The sequence below is a fragment of the Telmatherina bonti genome, assembly GCF_933228915.1.
Source record: "Telmatherina bonti genome assembly, chromosome: 19".
Classification (NCBI taxonomy): Eukaryota; Metazoa; Chordata; class Actinopteri; order Atheriniformes; family Telmatherinidae; genus Telmatherina; species Telmatherina bonti.
In genome coordinates, this window is record NC_136617.1 from 20,518,665 (window position 1) to 20,540,177 (window position 21,513).

Genomic DNA, 21,513 nt, shown 5'->3' on the forward strand with positions numbered 1-21,513 from the left:
TTGACTGATGAAAGTTGGGCGGCTCAGTTGCTCCTGTCTGCAGGGCTGCAGTCTGTCTTTGTCTCCTTCATGTCTGTGATGCGCTGCATGTGACTGTGGAGAATTATGAAGGTTCAGGTGTACTTTGATGCAATTTTGAGGGTCCTAAAATTAAATTAATTACTATCATTTTTGTGGATTAATATTTTATTCCAATGCTGTGAGACGCTTTTAGGCAGTTGTCTCCCCCTTGCCCCCCATGGATCAGCTCCTGTACCAGCACATTTCAAGGCACCCAAAGACCTTGACAATAAATCCATTATTCATTTACTTCTCATTCATACTTGGTGATGTGGCAGACTGACAGAAACGTGGCAGCTCATCGATGCCGACTGTTTCCAACTACCTTTGAACATTCATCCTCAGTCATACACCAGCAATGCCAACACTTCAGGCTTTCTTGACCATTTTTGCTGATTGTTCCATATCATTTCATTGCTGGAATGTCTGATGCTGCCTAAGGCCTAATTTTCCAGCAGGCTGCCTAATATTTTCCTTCAAAATCTTCAAGTAGTCTTCCAAATGGCAGCCATGTTCACATATACTCAACAGCTGTATTTTAATCTAACCTCAGAATTACTTTCCCAAGCATTTATTCCTTTTTCCTTGAAGCTAGTGTGATTTTTTTTCTTTTTCTTTCTTGGAAAAGTTATTCTTTGTGAGGCTTTAGGTGCAATTAGCTTCATTCATGATATAATATGTAGGTATATCAGAACAGCCCAGATGAAGATGGTAGGACAATTTGGTAAGGAAATGGTCAAATGACAAAAAAAGGCACATTATAGAGTGACAACTTGATATTATCAATCAATACTAACATTTTTTCAGCATCCTCTCAGGTTGCTATTTTATTATTATTATTATTATTATTATTATTATTATTATTATTATTATAATAATAATTATTATAGCACAGTGTTTACTCTACAGACCTTGCATATTCAGTCCTCTCTTTGATATTCAGTCCTGGCGGCATGGGTGGGAGGGGGCAGTACCCGCCCTGGCTTAAAAGCAAAATTTTCTATTTATTTTTGGGGATTTGTTTTTGTAGTTAGAGTAGCCATCTTTCATTAAACATCATGATTTGTTAATTCTACAATGTAACCAATGAACGAAGGCAACAGATTGCCCGGTTACAGAGGGGTGGGCCACTGAGTCAAACTCTGGTCATTGGGTGCCAGAGCAGGAAGTGACAGCTTATTACAGAGACATAATATATTATGTCAGTCACGTCATAATATATCTATGGCTTATTATCGGCAGTGTTATAACAAAATCTTTGACTTATCAGAAACTGTGGCCTCTAGGGGCGCTAGTCTACACTTCTCTGCATAATATACATAGAAAAACAAGCAAAGTCTTGAAAGCACTAGTATAAAAATAAGAAAACATATCATTAATATTTTAAAATTATTATTACTTTTACACAAGTTTTTTTTCCAAGACATTGTTCGTCCTCTGCAGAGAAACGTAGACCAGCGTCCCCTGCGGTCACAGATTCCGATGGGTCACAGAGTTTGATGTAACAGCCTCTGTTGCTGTTCTTGACTTTTGAATTGAATTAATGGACACACTGCACTGTTTTTAAAACATATATTGCAGGATGAACTGTTCGTTTTAGTGATATAAAATAATTTCTAAATATTGTAGGACTGGCCACAGAGCCACTGTTCAGCCTTACAGAAGAAAATGTATGCTGAAGCAGCCCTGATATGGTGCAATGCAATTAGGAATCAGGGGAGTGGTTTTTAATTTCATTAAATATGATGTAGCTAAATCCAGACTTTACCTGATTGTCCTGATTGAATGACAAAAAGTGCATAACTGCAAAAGCTGTGATGTGGTTTGTTTCTTTCAGACTCAATTTAACATTGACCATCATTTTCTTTTCTTATTTTTTTTTATTTTTTATCAGGGGTGTCAACTTTCTTGACAGCTTTCTTGGAAATATGTTAATAGATATCGTTAACATATGTAAATCAATTTGTCGCTTGAACAAAAACAAAACAAAAAAACTTTCCAGCCACAAATTTCTCCCTGACCAAAAGAAAAAAGAATGATTGATCAGTTTGTCATGCCTCAGTTGTATTGTGATCGGAGCACTGGGGGCCGTGTCCCCCGCACTGGAGAAGTGGCTCCAACAGATACCTGGTGGTGAGACATCAGACATTTTCGTCCAGAAAAGCGCAGTCCTAGCAACAGCTAAGATACAGCATAGGACCCTCGAGCTCCCAGGACTCCGGTAGAGAACCCGAGCCTGAAAGATGAACAACCACCCGCCTTACCCTGGGGAGATGGGAGGGGTGGGTGAGAGAGGAGTTTTATATATGTATAAAAACTCCTCTCTCACCCACCCCTCCCATCCTATACATACATATTACTAAAAGTAATTTGATCTAGACAAAATAATTGGATTTGAATGTGGTGATCCCGTACCTACCTCCTATAGGAAAATACTTGAGCTGGATCACAGGGAAATAACATAGTATGATCCTGTGCAGGTCTTAGAGAGTTCAACTGATAGTCTTAAGGAGTGTTGCCCAAAGGGCAACTTGTTAATCTTTTAAGTCTGCTGTGATAACTCAGGCCTTTTTGCTTGTTTAAACTAAATAAACTTGTGCACTGGATGACCTGCAGATGAAGTTTATCCTTCAGTGAGCAAGCAGTTCAGTAATCAGTTCAAAGTCAGGCTCATGACCCTATAAGAGTATATATCTCCACAGAAATTGTTTTCCCTTTAGCCAGTCAAACAGGTCCAACCCCTGTACCCTCGCCATCAACATCTCAACATTTCCCTCAGGGTTTTTTTCCAAGACAGACGTCTTCATACTAACACACGGGCCTGACAGCAGCTTATGTCATTTGGAGACATACTGCACACACATTCCACTCGCCTGTGGGATACAGTGGTGAGGAAGTAGCCCATAACTGAGAGTGAGTCCAGGCAGGCTATGAGCCACTACAAATGTAATGGGGCATTATGGTCCCACTGGAGGGTAAAGAGAGAGAAAATGACTGTGCCACCGCAGTTTATACTAAGCAGACAGGTGGTCCAGACAGTGGGACCATCAAAAGATATTGGATGCAACATTTTATAATTTGTATAAATAAAAATGAATAAAATAAATGTGAAACATATAACTAAATGATTCAAAGCCGACCCAAACGAACAAAACATAAAAAAAATGTAAAAGGCAACTTTGAAAATGAGCATCCAGCAAAATAAATTCTTTAGTTTAGGTCTTTGTTCAGTCAAAGCCGGACTGGAAACGCGTCAACTGAGCTTAACTGCTCAGACAAACACATCACCTTTACCACAACCAACCCAACATTTTTTTTTTGAGCAGTTTTAAAGGAGCAGTGACGAAAACTGCGCGTACTTCCGCTTTAAGCTGCGTGCCGCGAGGGAGAAGAGAGCCGCTGATGCCGAGCTGCAGACCCACATTTGGTCCGGGTCTTTGCGGCTGGATCTGGCGCACAGTGCGCGCTCTGTGAGCAGGATTTGGATCGACGTTTTGCTGGAACTTTACGCAGGGAAACAGCAGGTCGGGGGGGGGGGGAGAAACAGTTCGACTGACTGACTGAGACCAGTTTGAATTTCTCTCAACTCTACTTGTTGATGGAGCTTTGAAGCCATCCACACCTACAGAAAACAAAGGTGTCTGTGCGTAAATATCGATGAAAACGAGAAGTTTGTGGTTCCGTGCCAGATGAAGGCTTTGTGATGTCTGGCGACCGATAGCAGCTCTCGGCATCAGATTACACCGGCAGGCTGAGCCCAGGTAAGCAGCGCCATGGGAAACCAAGTGGACAGGTTGTCACATTTAAGTTACGCAGAAGTTCCCACAGTGGACCCAAACGGCGTGGACACGGATGACGGTCCTCGGATCGGCGTCTCGTACATATTTTCTAACGACGACGACGAGTTGGAAGACGGCTGTGCGGCGGATGGCACAGAAAGAGACCCGAACCAGGAAGAAAAACACTACGATCGCCGCGAAGAGGTGGAGTGCGCCGTCTACAACAGAGATGAATGCATTTACGAGAAGAGCGCGAAGTCTGCCAACCTGGAGGTTTATTCTCCGGAGAATCTCCTAAACAAATGCAAAGCCGGGGATTTAGTGGAGTTTGTCGCCACAGGACAACACCCGCACTGGGCTGTGTATGTGGGGGACTTCCAGGTGGTGCACCTGCACAGAGCCGAGGTGAAGAACAGCTTTCTGACTGATGCCAGTCAGGGGAGGAGGTGTCGGATAGTGAACGACTTGTACAGATTTAAAGCTCTTGGAGCGGACATGGTGGTGCAAAACGCAATGGAGCAGGTGGGCTTGAAGGACCGAGAACTGAGCTGGAGAAACTCCGAGTGTTTCGCAGCTTGGTGCAGGTTTGGCAAGAGGGAGTTCAAAATGGGTGGGGAGATACGGATTGGTAAACAACCCTACAGGCTGAAAATCTTCATGTCAGACAAACACTCGCACGTGTTGGAGTTTCAGAGCTTGGAAGACATGATCATGGAGAAGAGGAGGAACGACCACCTGGGCAGGACAGCAGTGTTGCAGGAGCTGGCCTCTCATTTCAGAAGCGTGATGGAGAGGAAAAGCGAGCCCGGAGCTGAATGATGTCTACCTTCTCATGATCTTCAACATGTGCTGTGCAGCTAGAGTAGCCTTTGCAGAACATGGTGTGTTCCTGTGTCCTTGGTCTATAGCAAGCCCAAGCTGATATAGCCGACTGAAGATGATTTATACTTGAATTTCATATAGTCTCTCTTTGGGTTTTTGTTCCATGTTTTCATGACTATTGTTGCCTTAAAGAAACTGTTCTCAGCATCTTCTGTTGCTAATTTAGCAATAAAGAGACCTGTTGTAAATTGAATGGATTGAAAAGTTTGATCTCTCCAGCATCATGCACGCTCGTAGAAGAGGATGTGTAGTTTTTTTTTTTTTATAAAAGCTTAATAAATCTGTCATAAACTGTCATGATTCTTTAAGTAGAGTGAACATTTCTCTATTTATAGCTTGTCTCACTACTTGATCCAATTTAGGTTTAATTTCATCTCTCAGCTCAGCCAGACAGCAAACTGTCAGAGCTGCTGGCTGGTTAAAAACAGGAGACTTTCTGCCTGTCGGGTTATTTTCACACCAGTAAATGCAGGGAAAATGTTCTGGACTTTGTGTCGCACTTTTCAAAGTCTTTTTTAAATGTTCCCAGAGTTTGAGTAAAGCAGGTACCTCCTCTGTCTGAAAAGAGCTGCCCCCCCCCCGCCCTGCTGTTTTATTAGGAGGATCTAAGTCTCGGCAACATTGTTCTGTGCTTCATATTGCAAGGGCTTCTTCTGTTGTCATGGCAGTGATTACATGAAATGTCATTTCTGAGTTGAAACAGTAAATGTTTTGCCTCACTGAAAACATGTTTGCTACTATTATTTCTTTTAAAATTTATATTCTATCAGTGGTTTTTCATACTGATATCAAAATTAAATTTGTGATTTTTCTTTTTTCAAAACAAGAAGAGTATTTATCAGTTTCAAAAGACATATCTAATAGTACTTATCTATCAGATAACAAGTTTAAATGAGGTTTTATATTGAAAAAGTTAGTATTACTAAGGAAACAAATCAAAGTAACAGCTAATATTTTGTCCTTTAAGTTTAAAATTCAGCCAATTCTCTGTTTTACAAAGAGGAGCCAGTAAAGTTTTATAAAATTCATATCAATTAAAAGTAAGTAATCAGGTTAAATCAGTCAAAGCATACTTTGACTGATTTAACCCAATTATCTAAGCAACATCTATACCTGCTTATGTAGAGTTACAGTAGGCTGGATCCTGTCCAAGCTGTAAAATGGTGAGAAGCAGGGCACACCGTGGATAGGTCGGATCTGACACCAAGACACACAAAACCATTCACACTCACAGCTGGAGTGCCCTTAAATTACACATGCACATAGAAAAAAAAGCCCATCTAAGGTTTCAACCAACAATCTTCTTGCCAAGAGGTACCGTTGCTAAACACACCTCCTAACCCAGAGGAGTACACACCACAGTCTAATTTTGGATAGGTTTTTCTTGGATGGAAGTGGTGTGACAATGACCTCATCTCACAGTAAAACCAATAATTTGTAGTTCAGCTGTACATGGGAAGTCAGTGGTGTTTCTTTGAGAACAAGAACAATGCGGAGCATGTTTCATGACCTTTTTGATAACTGCACAATGTTTTGGTCTGTTTTGCAGTCAGCTTCAGCCAGTTTGCATCTTTTGTTCTATTTTCTTTTTTTTAAATAATTGATTTTCAATATGATGACAAATCTGAGAAATAAATAGAATATTTAGCATCTCCCTTTTATATAATAACTTCAATGTTTTACATTTGATGACAAAAACATCAACAACAACGCTAACTAAAATAAATCAAAATAACAAAAAACTGATGTAACGAAGCTATTTTTTGGTCTTCATAGTGGATTAAGATTAGATATTAATGATCATAGCAATTGCGAAGTTACATTAACAGGTCCATCCATCCATATATCCATCCATCCATCCATCCACCCATCCATCCATCTTCTACTGCTTTCCTGGGGTCGGGTCGGGGCGTCAGCAGTCGAAGTCTCCTCCCACAGAGACGTGCCTGGAACATCTCATCAGAAAGGCGCATACTTTAAATGAAGTTGTTGTTTTAATGCACAATTCAATTGCACTCTTTTATAAACACTCAAATGTTTTCCCAGTGTCAGAAACTGAAGCATCAAAGAGGAAAACGCTTATAAGAGATAAGATAAGAGATATTAGACCTTCATTTGTCTGCAGCGGGGAAATTCTGGTGCAACAGCAGCAAGACAGAAGGATCAGCAGTAAAACTACAATGAAATTATTATAGAAGCATAGAAGTAAAAAAGCCAAGAATCTTGCTTATCTGTCCCAATCCTCTATTGCATTAGGCTGCACAGTTGATTCTTTACCATAATTTCATCCAAGATCACACTTTGCACTTTACAAAAGTTGAATTAAAGCTAAAACTGCTAATACTAAGCTGTGTCAAAATAACCTGAATGTTGATTGTCCCACTAAAGTCACTGACAAATTCCACTTTGATATACAAGCAGACGTCCAGACTTTTATGCTTTTAGACACTGAATTAGATTAGATTTTTTTACAGGAGTTTAGGTTCACTTTGAACAGATATGGTACCATGGTAATCTAGACTGCAGAAATAATCTTCTCTGCACCAGTTCAAGTAATCAAAACACATAATGCCTGCATCCTCATTAATCTTCTCCTTGCAAAAATGTTGCTGCAATTTGAAGAATGATTTTAGCTGCCAACAGCTGCATGGGGAGCCCAACCAGTGTATGATGATTAATAATTAGCAAAGTGCCTGAAGCAATATTATTTATATGGACCTAAAACTCCTTCTCGGGGTCCTGCTTACAAATGCAACCACGTTATGAAGTGAAAAAACTTTGGTTAAAAGATGAAATCATGTATCGTGACTATTTGCTGATTTAGCATTGAACCAGGGCTCAAAATAAGTGATCACTGTAAAGAAAAAAACCCAAAAATATTGATGAAGATGGGTTTCTACTTCTCAGTCTGACATCATTCTTATTGACAGTTTTCACTACAGCTCTTGTAGAGCATCATGAAACCTTGTTAAATATTTACTTTCTTATTTTGATCCAACATCTTTTTATCAATGGAAGGACTGCTCATTGGATTGCAGTAAAGACAGTAAAATGCTTCATTGGTTTTAGTTGTAGGAGCATTTATTATACATTTTTCCTAACAGTAATCCTTTTGAAGCTTTGGCTTTGCGAGTGATTACTCTTAATTTTCTTTTTTGGTTTTGCAGAGTGGTTTATACTGTTATGTACGAGAGACCTGAAAAGTTTTTCAAAGGGTTTCCAACTCACGTAGAACCAAATACAAAACCAAAACCTGAAATATTTTAATTTACTTACAACAATTAAAAGTTAGCTGCCAAACTGTGACAGATGAATAATAATCCACTTCTTTAAAGCCTGAACAATTTTAAAAGCACAGAAAATGTTTCTCCTACTTATATAATTTGAAACGGTTGTGATTTGATTTATAGTTCCAGAAAAGTAATAAAGTTTCACCTGAAATTAAATGTGACAACCTGTCAAATTGATCAATTTGCTTTCAGAGAACAGACTGTTTAAAATGGTTGGCTATGTCTGCTATGCAGTAAATCATCAACAGTTGTAGATATGTGGGTTCTTCGTCAGCCATGTGCTGTTTGTTCCCATGCAGAGCAGGCTTTCATGTTCTCTGCAACACTTTATTCAGGACATTAAATTCTCCTTATAGTGTACTTTAAGGCTCAGTTTTGCCTCTGCGTGTCAAGTACTTTGATATTGAAGCAGGAGTCATTTAACTTTGCAGATGTTACTGTGACAGCTACAAAGGGCTTATGGTTGATGGAAGAACTTCCATATTGAGCTTACAGAAACCTCACAGCAGGAGTTAGATAAACTTGTTTGTACAAATTTAACAAGACCAGCTCCATGACATAGTTTTTCTTATTTATTCCGTGCAGAAAGAGGCACAAATTCAAATGCATTTTTTCAGCTATCTAATTCCCATAACTTGTGGGTATTGTTTGTACATACTGTATATGTTTTTAAAAGGGTTTGGGTATTATTGGTGTATACCATGGATACCTTAGATGATGAAAATATGCCAGTAGTTGAATCTAAGGAAAGAAAAAGTTGATCAAATATGTTTTAGGGATGCTGGACAGTAGTAAGAGTAGACATGAAAACTGCCTTTTTTTCTGCTGTTTTATTGGAGGATCTAAGTCATTGTTCTGTGCTTCATATTGCAAGGGCTTCTTCTGTTGTTATATCAGTGATTACATGAAATGTCATTTTTGAGTTGAAACAGTAAATGTTTTGCCACACTGAAAATATGTTTGCAATTATTATTTCTTTTAAAAAATTCTAACCCATCAGTGGTTTTTCATACCGATATCAAAATTATAATAGTGATTTATCTTTTTTAAAGTAACAAAAAAAGAAGAGTATTTATCAGTTTCAAAAGACATATCTTAAAGTACTTAGCTGTCAGATAACAAGTTTAAATGAAGTTTTATATTGAAAAAGTTAGTATTACTAAGGAAATAAATCAAAGTAACAGCTAATATTTTGTCCTTTTTAAACTTAAAATTCAGCCTCTTTTCTGTCTTACAAAGAAGAGTCAGTTTTAAAAACTTCTATAAATTAAAAGTAAGTAAATGATCAGTATATGACTCACCATTTTAGTTTACATGGTAGCTACTGAAGCCATTTAGGGGGCAACAATGCAATGAAGTATATCACAGTATGTTCAGCATCACAGTATGTTCAGCATGAAAGTGAATCCTAGAAACACTTCAAGGTGACTTTTGTAGACATGAGCTGTGTGTTTTCTCATACTATTATATGTTGTTTTTACCAGTAAGTATTTTGTATGCATCTCTATCACAGGAATGAGGCTGAAATATTAGGTAACAGTAACGGTGATTGATGCAGTTACAGATTGGATAACAGCCTCTTAAGTTGACTAAATATACTTGTATGCATATCTCTCCTGAGGAAAAGCGGGAAGGTATACAACAGTCCGATGGCTCTCACAGTGAAGCAGCAACCATCCAGTTAACTGTCTCCTTGGCTTATTCTCCTGATGGGATGTGAAAGCTTGGACATGACAGAGGGAACCCAATTATAATAAACTGTCAGTGCTCGCTGAAAAGCAACTCAGACTGCTTCTGCTACCGAGGTGATTTTGTTCCCTTTGGATGCTGATGCACAAATGAGTTTAACTGAATTAAAAGAAGAACATATGCTATTTTTGCCCCTTGGTTGGTGTTTAAAGTAGATGAGAATTATGAAACAGCATGTAAACAAGCTGTGCTTTCATACTGTCATGATAGAGGGATTTATGGTGGAAAAAGTAGTGTTCTTTACTTTCAATATGTTGATTAAACACTGACAAAAGAATAAGCACTTCATTAGAGAATACATAAACCTATTGTTTTTTTTGTTGTTGTTGTTTTTTACAAAAAAGAAAAAACAAACAAACCAAAGTAAAAAAAAAAAAAACAAAAACAAAAAACAAACAAACAGACAAACAAACAAAATAAAAAACAAAAATTAAAATAAAAGAAGGCTATCCGAACAGGGAACAGACGTCTGGACTTGTAAGAGCTTTTCTTCAATAACTTAACACAAGGTTCTGGTTCAGTTGAAGTGTGACCAGTGTACCATAGTGTGAATGATAAGGTGTAAAAATCAGCTCATTAAATGTGAATAGACATGCACAGGTCAGATCAAACAATGGTCTTTCTGTGTGGAGTTTGGATGTTCTACCCGTGTATGTGTCGGTTCTCTCCAGGTACTCCGGCCCCCTTCCACCATCCAAACACATGCATGTTAGGCTAACTGGTTACTCTAAATTGTTCAGAGGAGTGAGTGTGAGAGTGAATGGTTGTTTGTCTCTGTGTGTTGTCCCTGAGCTGGACTGGTGACCTGCCTATCGCCCAATAAACTGGTGATGTCACACATATGATCATGCAATGTTAATAATAAAAAACACAAAACAATAACAACAAAAACTAAACGGCATGTGAACAAAAAAATTCAGTCAATGATAACTGAATAATTTCTGATGTGGTTATGGAACCATTGGCCAATAAAGAAAATAAATTTCAGCAAACTATTTAATGAAAACATATATAACACATATAAAACCACATATAAAAATATGATCATCATATTAGGGTTAGATGTTAGAATACTTCCAAGTATTGTCCAAGGCTGTGGGCCTTTGTTCAAGTTTCTTCAATGAAGAGGCAGAGCTGATTGTTTGAGCTGCAGAGAAGACAGGTGGCTTTATTGTTTGTGTGAGCTTTGTTTATGTCTGCTGGTCTTTGCCATGGCAACAGAATGTAATAATTCCATGGAAACTGTCAGAAGAGTTCAAAATGAAGGAGTACAAGTCCATCAATCTCCTTTTCAGTGTCTGAAAGCAATATTATTAGTGTTCTTTAATGACTTTAGAGGATATTAAATTTATTTTGGGTTAAACTGTTAAACTGTTATGTGAAGCTATATTTATTTTTATGCTCATTCCAGCCATTTCTCTGTCTGAGGGATGAATACATGTACTTTTTATTGCCATACCTTGCCTCTTGTTGTGTAATGTTTTATTAAAAAATAATTAGAGATAAAAAAAAACATTATCTAGGTTCTGTACTGCACTTCTCTTTTATCCCACTAACATTTAAGCATTACAATTAAGAAATCTGAAGAAGACATCAACTAAGTTTAATTTCTGTTAAAATTTTTTTTGGAGCATTTTATTTCTTGATGAAATCTTTAATCTCAATGAACGTATGAAATGTAATTTTTACATTTTTATTAGATGTTTTATTCCATGAAATAAGAAAGTCTATTTTGGTTAAATAAAAACATTAGGATCCAAGGATCTAATCTACAATCATTAATGAGCAAAGAAGTTTTTATATTTGGTCATTTTGCTATCAGGCTTTGTGTGCACGGGGAGGTACTGAACTTACATAGGTTGAGCTTTTTATTATTATAACTTACTCAAAGGAAAACAGTGAATACAAGAATTTATAGTCATGATGATAGTGAACATTTAGTACAAAATTTATGACAGGTTTCTTTAAATGTCATGATCACTATTTGAAATTCTCAAATATTTTGATCCTTTAAACGTCTCAATGAAAAGGCAATTTGCAGTCAAATGTATGTGCATTAAAATGATCAGAAACTATCGTTGCCTTTTTGCTAACATGCAACAAATATTGCTTTAAAGCTATTTAATACCCAACCCACTCAGTAAATGCCTTATCTGTTGACATTCATGTCGATTTGCTGTGGTACTTTCAGTTAAAATGCTTGCAATTGGATGATAAAGGCAACAAGCCCACAAACATTTATCTAACAATATAATAGTTACTCTGTTTTAAAGGTTCCCAGCATTTTAAGCTATTTCAGACATTTTCCTTTCCATTTACCAAACAAAGAACGTAGGTCAAGCTGTGCTGAATAAAATGTTTTATTTTGAAATGTTTTACTTGTGCTCTTTATTTTATTAATCTTCAAGTTTGAATATAGTTACGGACAGCCTTTATTTTGATTTCAAAAGATTCAAATTAAATTGTATTTCACATTAACCGTCTGATGCAAGAATTAATACAAATCAATACCACATTTTTTATATTATTTTATTTCTACAGACATGTACAGAGACAATTTTATTTGTCTTTAATATTGACCTTTTATTTACTTTATTCATTTGATCTATTTTATAGAAATATTTATAAAATGATGTATTGTTATATTTGTGTAACTAAAATATTGTATGAAAATGGAATAATATAATTTTCTTGTCCTGTTTTGACTGAGGTAAAAATGGTAATTACACGGTATGTATATATATGAAATTTTATACTGTATTTATTGATTCTTCAGTGAATAACAGTGTCATGGGTGACTCTCCTAATGTCCACTGAAGTGACAAAATTGCAAATATACCATCTTTACTTATAAATATATTAGAAAACAGCCTTTAAATAGACACCCACTGTAGTTGATGTGATGCATCAAATGGTTATGTGTGATGGAATTTAAACTAGTACGTCAAAATCATGATTCACTGTATTGCAGAACTTGATGAGCTCTTGGATCCATTATGATTTGAATCAGGCGTGTTGGCGCAGGGAATCATGCAAAACTTGCAGGACTGCAGCCCATGAGGACCAGGATTCCCCACCACTTCTGTAAAGTGTTTACTGCAGGCTTAGTAACATTTTAATCAGGATATGAACCTAAAAAGTCCCTTTGCTGCTTGATATGAGGCAGGGCAGGCAAATCATGGTCACAAGGACACAATGAATGTGTGTTTTTGACAGTTTTTTTCTTTATTGCTCTGCTATCTGTGTACACAGCTGTTTGCAGGCTGAGATCTTCTTTGACAGAGATCAAGGAGCAAAATTAGAGCCTTTTGGACATTGAAGTTTTCATTGCACTCAAGGTGTTTTACAGATACCTGTATTTACCCTTTTACAGTTAGAAACTCTTATCTAACTTCTGAATGTTTGTGTAATTTAATTAGACAAGGATGCCACATTTTAGGTTTAATGTCTATGTAGTTGTTTGGTATTACAGAAAGGCAGATGTCATAGACTTTATTTCAAGGCATCCCTGTTCACAAAGTCCCATTTTCATTGAAAATGTTTCCTAATTCTGCAACACCATGTGCAAAATTGTGCCTTACGGAGATTAGTTGCTTATTCTTCTGGATACAAATGACTTATCGAGTGTAGCTTTAAGTCGAAACGTTCATGCAGCTAATTCTGACACATAAGATAAAACAAAGATGAGGCGATTTTGAAACTGAAAGATTATATTTCGTTTTTACCTGCCCAGAAAAAAAAAAAAAAATTCCTGAAAAAAATTTTAGCAGAGTGGACCAAAAGGTATTCATCAGTGTGTCATATGCAATGTTTCTGGCAGATCTCGAGGACATATTACAGCTGAACTGTGCCCCCTGGCTGCGTTCACGTCCTCATTATGACACAGTCGCTACACAGCCCATGTTGGTTTTTTACGCCTCTTGGTCCCAGCAGATTCTGTGTCTGAAATAATCAGGCTGTTCTAGACTTGTCAGAGTCAGTTTAAAGTGAAGCTTACAAAGAGGTGAAAGGAGCAGCAAGGCTCCTTGCATCGATTTGCACTGTCTCTCTTCTTGCTGTGGATCCTCGGTTTCATCTTGAAAAGTTCACAAAATTCATGAAGCTGCCTGAATAATAATTTGTTCAAAGTTTGATGCTTTGAAAAACAAAGGAAGTTTTACTGCCCCATAATGACAGGTATGGGACAGTTCATTTTTAAACATATGAGTTCTAAAAGATATAATTTTCAGGTTTTTCTGGTCTTATTTGTTGGCTTTTAGCCACGATGAGAGCAATGATCAATGTCTATAACTGCACAAAGAGACATAAAAGAGATGTGTTATTTTCTCTAAATCATTGGTAAAAGAAGTGATCGGGCTCCTAACACTTTAAGCAATATAAATAGGCCTTAATGGTGTATTCACCTGGGTGCTTGCTGTAACTGAGCATACTGGTTTTAATGGCCAATATAGTGTCGAAGAAGGCTAAATGGCTGAGTGACAACTTTTCTCTGCCTGGCTGCTGCAGACAGCTGAGAGCACCATCTAACTGGCATGTGCCATCTGTTTGGAGATCTGGGGACCAAGATGTTACTCCAAATGCATACCAATGTCATCTTTGTTGTGAAAACCTGAGTTAGTTTGCCATCAATCACTTTCACAAGACCCACCTTTGGTTGTTGTTCATTTTTCACTTCAGCAATGTCATTTTTAAGGTAAATTGAGAAGAAGACTGTAGATGGATGATACAAAAATAAATAGAATTTTCTGGCTAAGCCAGGTTTTGGATCCCCCCATGACTTCATTTTTAGGTGTGAATGGTAATCATTTCTCTCTACAGTTGAGATTCCGACCACATCTATCTGTTTTAGAGGCTCTTTGTGTGAGCAGTGTCAGCATGGTGGAGCTTGCTGTACTAATGATGCCACAGGCAGCTAAGGTGCTGCCACTAACTGCTCTGCCAAGTGAGAGATCTGACTCCTCTGTGTTGGTACATAAAATCGTGTCTACAGGGAAGTCAGCCAGTATGTTACAGGACATATCTGTAACCATAAAATTTCACCCTCTGCTGTAACTCCCTCTGCTTTCTGTTTGTTCATCTCTAGATGTGTCTGGGGGGGTGCATTAGGCTAAATGAGCATCCATTTACTGACTTAAACTCATTAGCATAAATTTCTATCTTCCAGGTGCTTGGAAAGTGACAAGTGGGGATAACAGCTGGCTGAGTCACCTCTCCTTCATGTGGAGGTGAACTCTGACCTTTGCTATGGCTCTAAATATGTATCACAACATCAGAGACAACATTAATTAAAGTCACTTACATTAAAGTAAATATGTTTAACACTGTAAAAATCACTGAATTTAATCATGTCAACATAATATTGTAAACTATTGAGCACTGCTTGTATTCTTGGGACTTTACAATTTCTTTGTTTAGATGAGACAGATTTTTAATTTAACTGCTTTAAGTCCCTTACAGTGTCAACTGTTCTTTTCTTAGGATATGGTGGAGAGCAAATCTGTTCTTTAAGATGAAATATCCGTAAAAATGAAACTGTTTGTAGAAGGAGAAAAAATAAGTTAATTCACTTCGAGGCAGTTTTAGATTTAGAGCCTCATAAAGAAGTAAAAAGCTACTCTCAAATTCAGAAGCTCATAAATTCAAGTTTGGTATTATAAAAAGAAAAATGAGTAATTATAACCATTCAGAAAATATTCCAAAATAGACGAAAATAAACCAAACCTCTATGATCAGAAATGTTTGATCAAATTTCTAAGTAAATCAACAAAAGGAAAAACTAAAAGATAAACTTGTAGTATTGAAATCGTACAAACAGATGGGCAGTTATTGATAACAACATTTATCTTTCCTAAATATTTATTACAGCCATGTAAAATGTTTTACTGTGGTAAGTTTTGTCAGTCTTCACAGACCACTTAATGTCTTCTAGCTGGTCTGGGAAGGATTCTCTAAGCCAGAAGGAGCGACCAACAAAAGGGAAGTCTGAACTTCACTGCTGAAGCTGCTGCCCCCGTAACTTGAACATGGATGGATGGATGGTCTAAACTCTGTACTTAAAGTTCACAGTCAATATTTCCCACCAGTAGTACATCTTTTTAAATGAAAGTTACACAGTCTGAAATGCTTTGTAATCTTTGTAAGTTTGTTTGTTTGTTTAAGATCCACATTAGCTTTTACATAACAGCAGCTATTCCTTCTGGGGTCCGCACAATTTACATGGTGACAATGCAAAAAATACGTGTTCACACTACTCACTACTCAGTGGGAAAGAACTGCAAAAAAAAAAAAAAATCTTACCCAGAAAAGCAGCTATGATTTACTCTGTCATTCATCACGTGTGACGTGCTCTATCCAGGCATGTTCAGTCTGTTGTATATATTCACAGTGTGGGTAAAGCCAAAAATAATGAGATCACACTCAGGAGGCACATTTTCATCACCCAGTTGCCTGGTCGGTCAGTCAGAGAAGAGGAAATTCCACTGCTACAAGAGATGTGATTACAATAATAACTGCAGCACAGAAAACAAAGTATGAACTAATTCCTGGGGTGAGTTTAATGCTCGAGAGCTTTATTCTGATCAAGACAAGGTGTTTTAGCAGCCTGTAACAGAAGGAATGTAAATAATGTGACACACTTCAATGACTTGGAAACAGAAAGTGGTTTAAGTTCATAGTGAATTTAATTTAATTCATGCAAGTTAAGATGAAAATGGCTGCTTTGGTTTGTACATATTTATAATAAACAAGTTTTACCTGTTGCAGATTTTCACATGTTCTGCCACCCCATATGAAGACAAACACTGTGTTGTTTGATATTCATCAAACACAAAGGAGGCAGAGTGACAGTCAAACACTTGTTCTTTTATATAATTTGGTGGAAACAAGAAATCTATTACTATTGTTTGCTTTGTTTATTTCTTGCTGCATTCCATTTTTATTTTAGTTTCGTGTGAAGCAGTGTGCAGTGTTTGTTTTGATAGGCGCTATCCTATAAATAGACTTGATTATTACATTCATATTGTCAGTATATCTGCTTGAAATCAGTCACCACATCCAGTGCTTCTAACCCCAGAAGGCGGCATTCACATCTGACAGCTCAGTGAGAGCACAGTTCAGCTCGCAAACCCAGCAGGAAGCTGATTATTATCATTATTATTTGGGGTTAAATGTCATGGTTTTCACATATTTGTTAAGGCATTATGTAAGGTTGCATTATAAGGTGAATACTATGCCTTTTATGTGACTTTTCTGTCTTTGGCCTCTTAAGAGAGGCAATATATTTTACCTGTTGACATGCTTCACATCTTCTATATTACACACACATATATATATATATATATATATATATATATATATATATATTGCTGCCATAGGTGTAATCATGCCTCTGTCTCCTTTATATGCTGTCACTTTCAGATTTTATGTTTGTTTCCCAGCATAGCCAGCCATCAGAGGACACTATGCTCCCTAAATAAACCCTTGGACACATGGAAAGATTTTTTGATCACGCTTCTGCTGTAAGTGAAGTGAAGTGGTGAAGCCTGTGAGCAATGTTGTCATTTGGACACATCACAGTGACTAAGGAAAACGGGAACATGTTCATGGTAGATATATGGACACTGTTGAATGTAAAGATTGATGACTTCCAGTTCAGATCTATATACACACACATATATATACATATATATATATATATATATATATATATATATATATATATATATATATATATATATATATATATATGTATATATATATATATATATATATATATATACAAAAAAGATTCATATATATACACATATATATATTTATGTATATATATATATCCAAAAAAGATTCATATATATATATATATATATATGTGTGTGTGTGTGTGTGTGTGTGTGTGTGTGTATATATATATATATATATATATATATATGTGTGTGTTAAATATCTTGAAAATAATAGATGCTGTTGCACCAATGAGAATCAAGAGTACTATGAACAAATAGAAAATACCATGGAGATACAACATTATGGTCACAAATTTGAAAAGAGAATACAGGAAAGCTAAGCGTAAGTGGAGAAAAACCTCACATTCATAATGAGCTGTGTAAAACAAAGCCTATGTGATTATGACAACTAGCTGTACAAGACTGGTTGGATTTATTTGAAATGATTAACAAGAATGTCAACAATTTTCACAGTTTTGTAGATCACAGAATTATGTTGCACAGGTTGGAAAATCGGGTTGGACTTTCTGGAGCAGCAATTAATTGGTTCAGAGAAGGCCAGAGTTACTTTGTTACAACTGGCAGCTATGAATCTGAATGTGTGGCCATGGCATGGCATGAAAGATATTACCAGAGATACAGATTGGGATTTAAGACTTAACTTTTCCAGGTTAGATATTTGAAATTCCATGTTCCCAATTTCCATGATGTTAGAAGTCATGTTTTATTCCAGGCAGTGATCGAGGCTGCATGAAAATGACCGACCTCAATGTTTGAATGAAAATGGTAAAGATGGGTTGTTGAAAAAAAATTTGAATGGTGAAAAGAGAAAAGGAGGATCCCTGAGGAGGAGATGAAGGAAAGGTTAGGAATTCAAAGTGCAGCATCTGGGAGACTGATTATCTTGCCAACAATGTGGCTTATTCATGGTGTCCAAGGTGACAGCTGTGTTTAACAGCAAACCAGTGACTTTATTCACACCTACTTTTTCATTTTTAACAGCTTCTCTGCTTTCACAGTAGAAAAAGTTGGGTTTATGAGGCAATGCTGCTCTTTGTCAGAGGAGTATAGTTAAACATTTCACAATGACTGGATTTGGAATTTGCACTATGCTGTTTCACTATAAGTCATTTTAAAATGTTTTGCATCTTGCTGTTTGCAAGTTAACCTTGAAAACTTACTTGCTTTAACCTTAGATGGCAAGAACAGATGGAAACCAAGTAATTACATGTAAAAATAAAAAATTTAAGAAGAGATTTAACACAGTTTGTGAAAGCTTTTCACCATCAACAAGTTCAAGCCTGTAAAGTAGGGGAGCACTTCAATAATAGCTTTGTAAGCTTTCTGACGTGCTGAGATGCTCTCCAGTGCAAATGTAATTAGGGCCTGACAGCAGGCACAGACCCTCACAAAGGCTTGATAATCAGAGGCTGGTGATCTGAGCATGCAGCTCGTGACCAAGAGAGGCAGTGACGCTGAAAAGTAATTAAAGCCACCCATAGAGTAGAGGCATACAAACTGCACTCCCAGCTTGCTGAGACACCCCATCTTGACTTCTCACTGTTCTATTATTCTCCCTTTCCTTGTCTTTCTTCCTTGTTTCATTTCCCTTCAAATCCAGGTGCTCCATTTATTCCTCCTACCTTCCACTGAACTCTCAGCCTTCTGTTTTTATCCCCGTTCTTTTCTTATTTTACCTCCATCAGTACACCACTCCTCCAGGCTGAGAGGTTTTTTTCCCCCACAAAAACAGTGAACAAATGTAACCTGGGATTCATAAACTCGGCACCTTTCACACACAGTCCAAAGCACAGCTCAGTTTCAACATTTATTTCAGCCAATGACATGATGCTTTACTGCAGGGGTGCCCGAGTTCAGCCCTCGAGATCTGCCACCCTGCAACTTTTAGATGCAACCCTTGTCCAACACAAATGAATTGCTTGTTTCCAGGCCTCTGCAGAGCTGAATGACATGCAGAGGAAGGAATTCAGCTATTTGATTCAGGTGTGTTGGACAAGGGTTGTGTCTAAAAGTCACAGGATAGTAGATCCCAAGGACTGCACTTGGGGTGCAGTCCTTGGGATCTTGGCACAGTTCAGGCACTATATTGTAGCCTACTGTCTACTGGGACAGGTTTTCACTTTCTGATAAAAGTATTACATTGTACTACTTCAGTTGTGTTGGTGAATATTGTTTTGTTCACTTTTATCCAAACCAACTTACATGACAGCATGCATGTCTTGTGGGTGGGAAGAAACCAGAGTACCTGAAGAGAACCCACGCAAACTTGACACAGAGGGGCTATTTTCAACCCCCCCTCCATCCAAGGCTTGAATCAGTGACTATAATAACTGTGCCAGAATACAGAAGGAAATATTTGAAAATACCCCACATAAAATATAAAAAAATATAACTGGTCAAATGAACAAATCTGAACTTAAGTCACTCAAAGTAATTTAAAAGAAGGTAATTCTGAACTAACTTCTCAAAAAAACCAAACCTCACTAGGAAGAAACGCTTGGGAGTTAAATTCATGTCTGATTAGACCAATTGCATAAACACAAAAGCAGAAAAAAAACAAAACAAAAAATTAATTGAAAAAAAAGAAAATAAAGTCAAACATACAAATAACCAAATGTCTGTGCCACAAATAGAACACACTATCAAATATAAATGTGCAAACAAATATGACGTTTGTGTTAGCTGTGAATGCACAAATAACAAGATGTTGATGCATTTGGTTACCAACTTGTCAGTAGGTGCGGCCATCACAGCAGCAGGAATCAGAGACCGTAAGTATCAAGTGTCAGAGTGCCATTTTTGTCCTAAGTGCTTAGAGTTTTGGGATTTAGTCCTCTCTCAAATTTAAGAATCAAAGCTGTTTATCAACGTTGTCAAGTCTGAGAATTACTCCTACTGCTCCAGATGTTTAAGAGACATTCGGACGTTGTTAGGAGTTGGCTGTAGAGGATGGCAGTGATGTGAATGAAACGTGGATGGACCTTCTGGGAGCAGAAGGACGTTTTGGCTTTGTTTGATGATGAGCAGGAATCGCTTGGACAGAGCAGGTATAATGTACTGTTGTGGAAAAAAAAAATAAACATAAACAAACATACCTTTAGTTGAACCAGGCACAGTAAATGAATGTGAAGTTTTGATAAATAAGGGTGTTCTAAAAATATTTTCTGACTGACGAATGGAGAATTTTGTCTTTAAAAAAAAAAAAAAAAAAAAAAAAAAAAAAAAAAAATATATATATATATATACATACAGTTGTGCTCATATGTATTTATACCCTTTCATTAAAGAAAAGGCTGCATTTACAACAGTCACTCAAATAACTGGAGACTTAAAAAAGGAAAAATAATTAAAAATTTGCAAAAATATAATTTAATAAGAAAGAAAACAAACAAACAAACAAACAAACAAACAAATTGGTCCTGGACAAATTAGAGCACTTTTCTGTTGAACAAAATACCTGTCAACAGGTGCAGAAGTCTGACTGAGAGGAACAGAAAACACCTGACTGGAGCGGAAACATGAAAGGATTGTTCAACAAAATATTATTTTATGAGTCATGTAATATGAAATAAATTTGTTTGCTTTTTTAAAAAAAAAAACAAAAAACTTCTGTTGAACCAGAATTAGAAAATAATGTAATGATTTTCATAAAATTTGTATTTATTATTACCTTAGTCAATTTCAGCTTTTTTTCCTTCTTTAATGAAAGGGTATGAATAAATATGAGCACAACTGTATATGTGTGTGTGTGTGCATGTGTGTGTGTGTTGAGAAAGAGATGGAGAGAAACAGAGAGAGGATATATTAGGATATATTGATCTTTGATTCATGGAAAATGTAAACAATTTGTGTAATTTTGTTTCAAAGATATCCTGATATTCTTAGACAAATGACTTCATCTAGTGATTGGTCCATTTTAATGGACTTGGAAGTGACATCATCTACAAACCCATTTAGGGGACAGCGAGACACAGTGCTGACAACTATGCTACCGTTCTGACCCGGTGGGGCACA

General features: G+C 36.9%; 1 protein-coding gene across 1 annotated transcript; it reads left to right on the forward strand.

Annotated features, from left to right (window-relative positions):
* Window positions 1-3,833: 3,833 nt before the first annotated feature.
* On the forward strand, window positions 3,834-4,658 carry lratd2a (LRAT domain containing 2a; the record flags this gene model as incomplete). Its single annotated transcript, XM_079259106.1, has 1 exon — window positions 3,834-4,658. One exon carries the CDS (start codon window positions 3,834-3,836, stop codon window positions 4,656-4,658), a length of 825 nt encoding a protein of 274 aa, XP_079115232.1.
* Window positions 4,659-21,513: the final 16,855 nt, after the last annotated feature.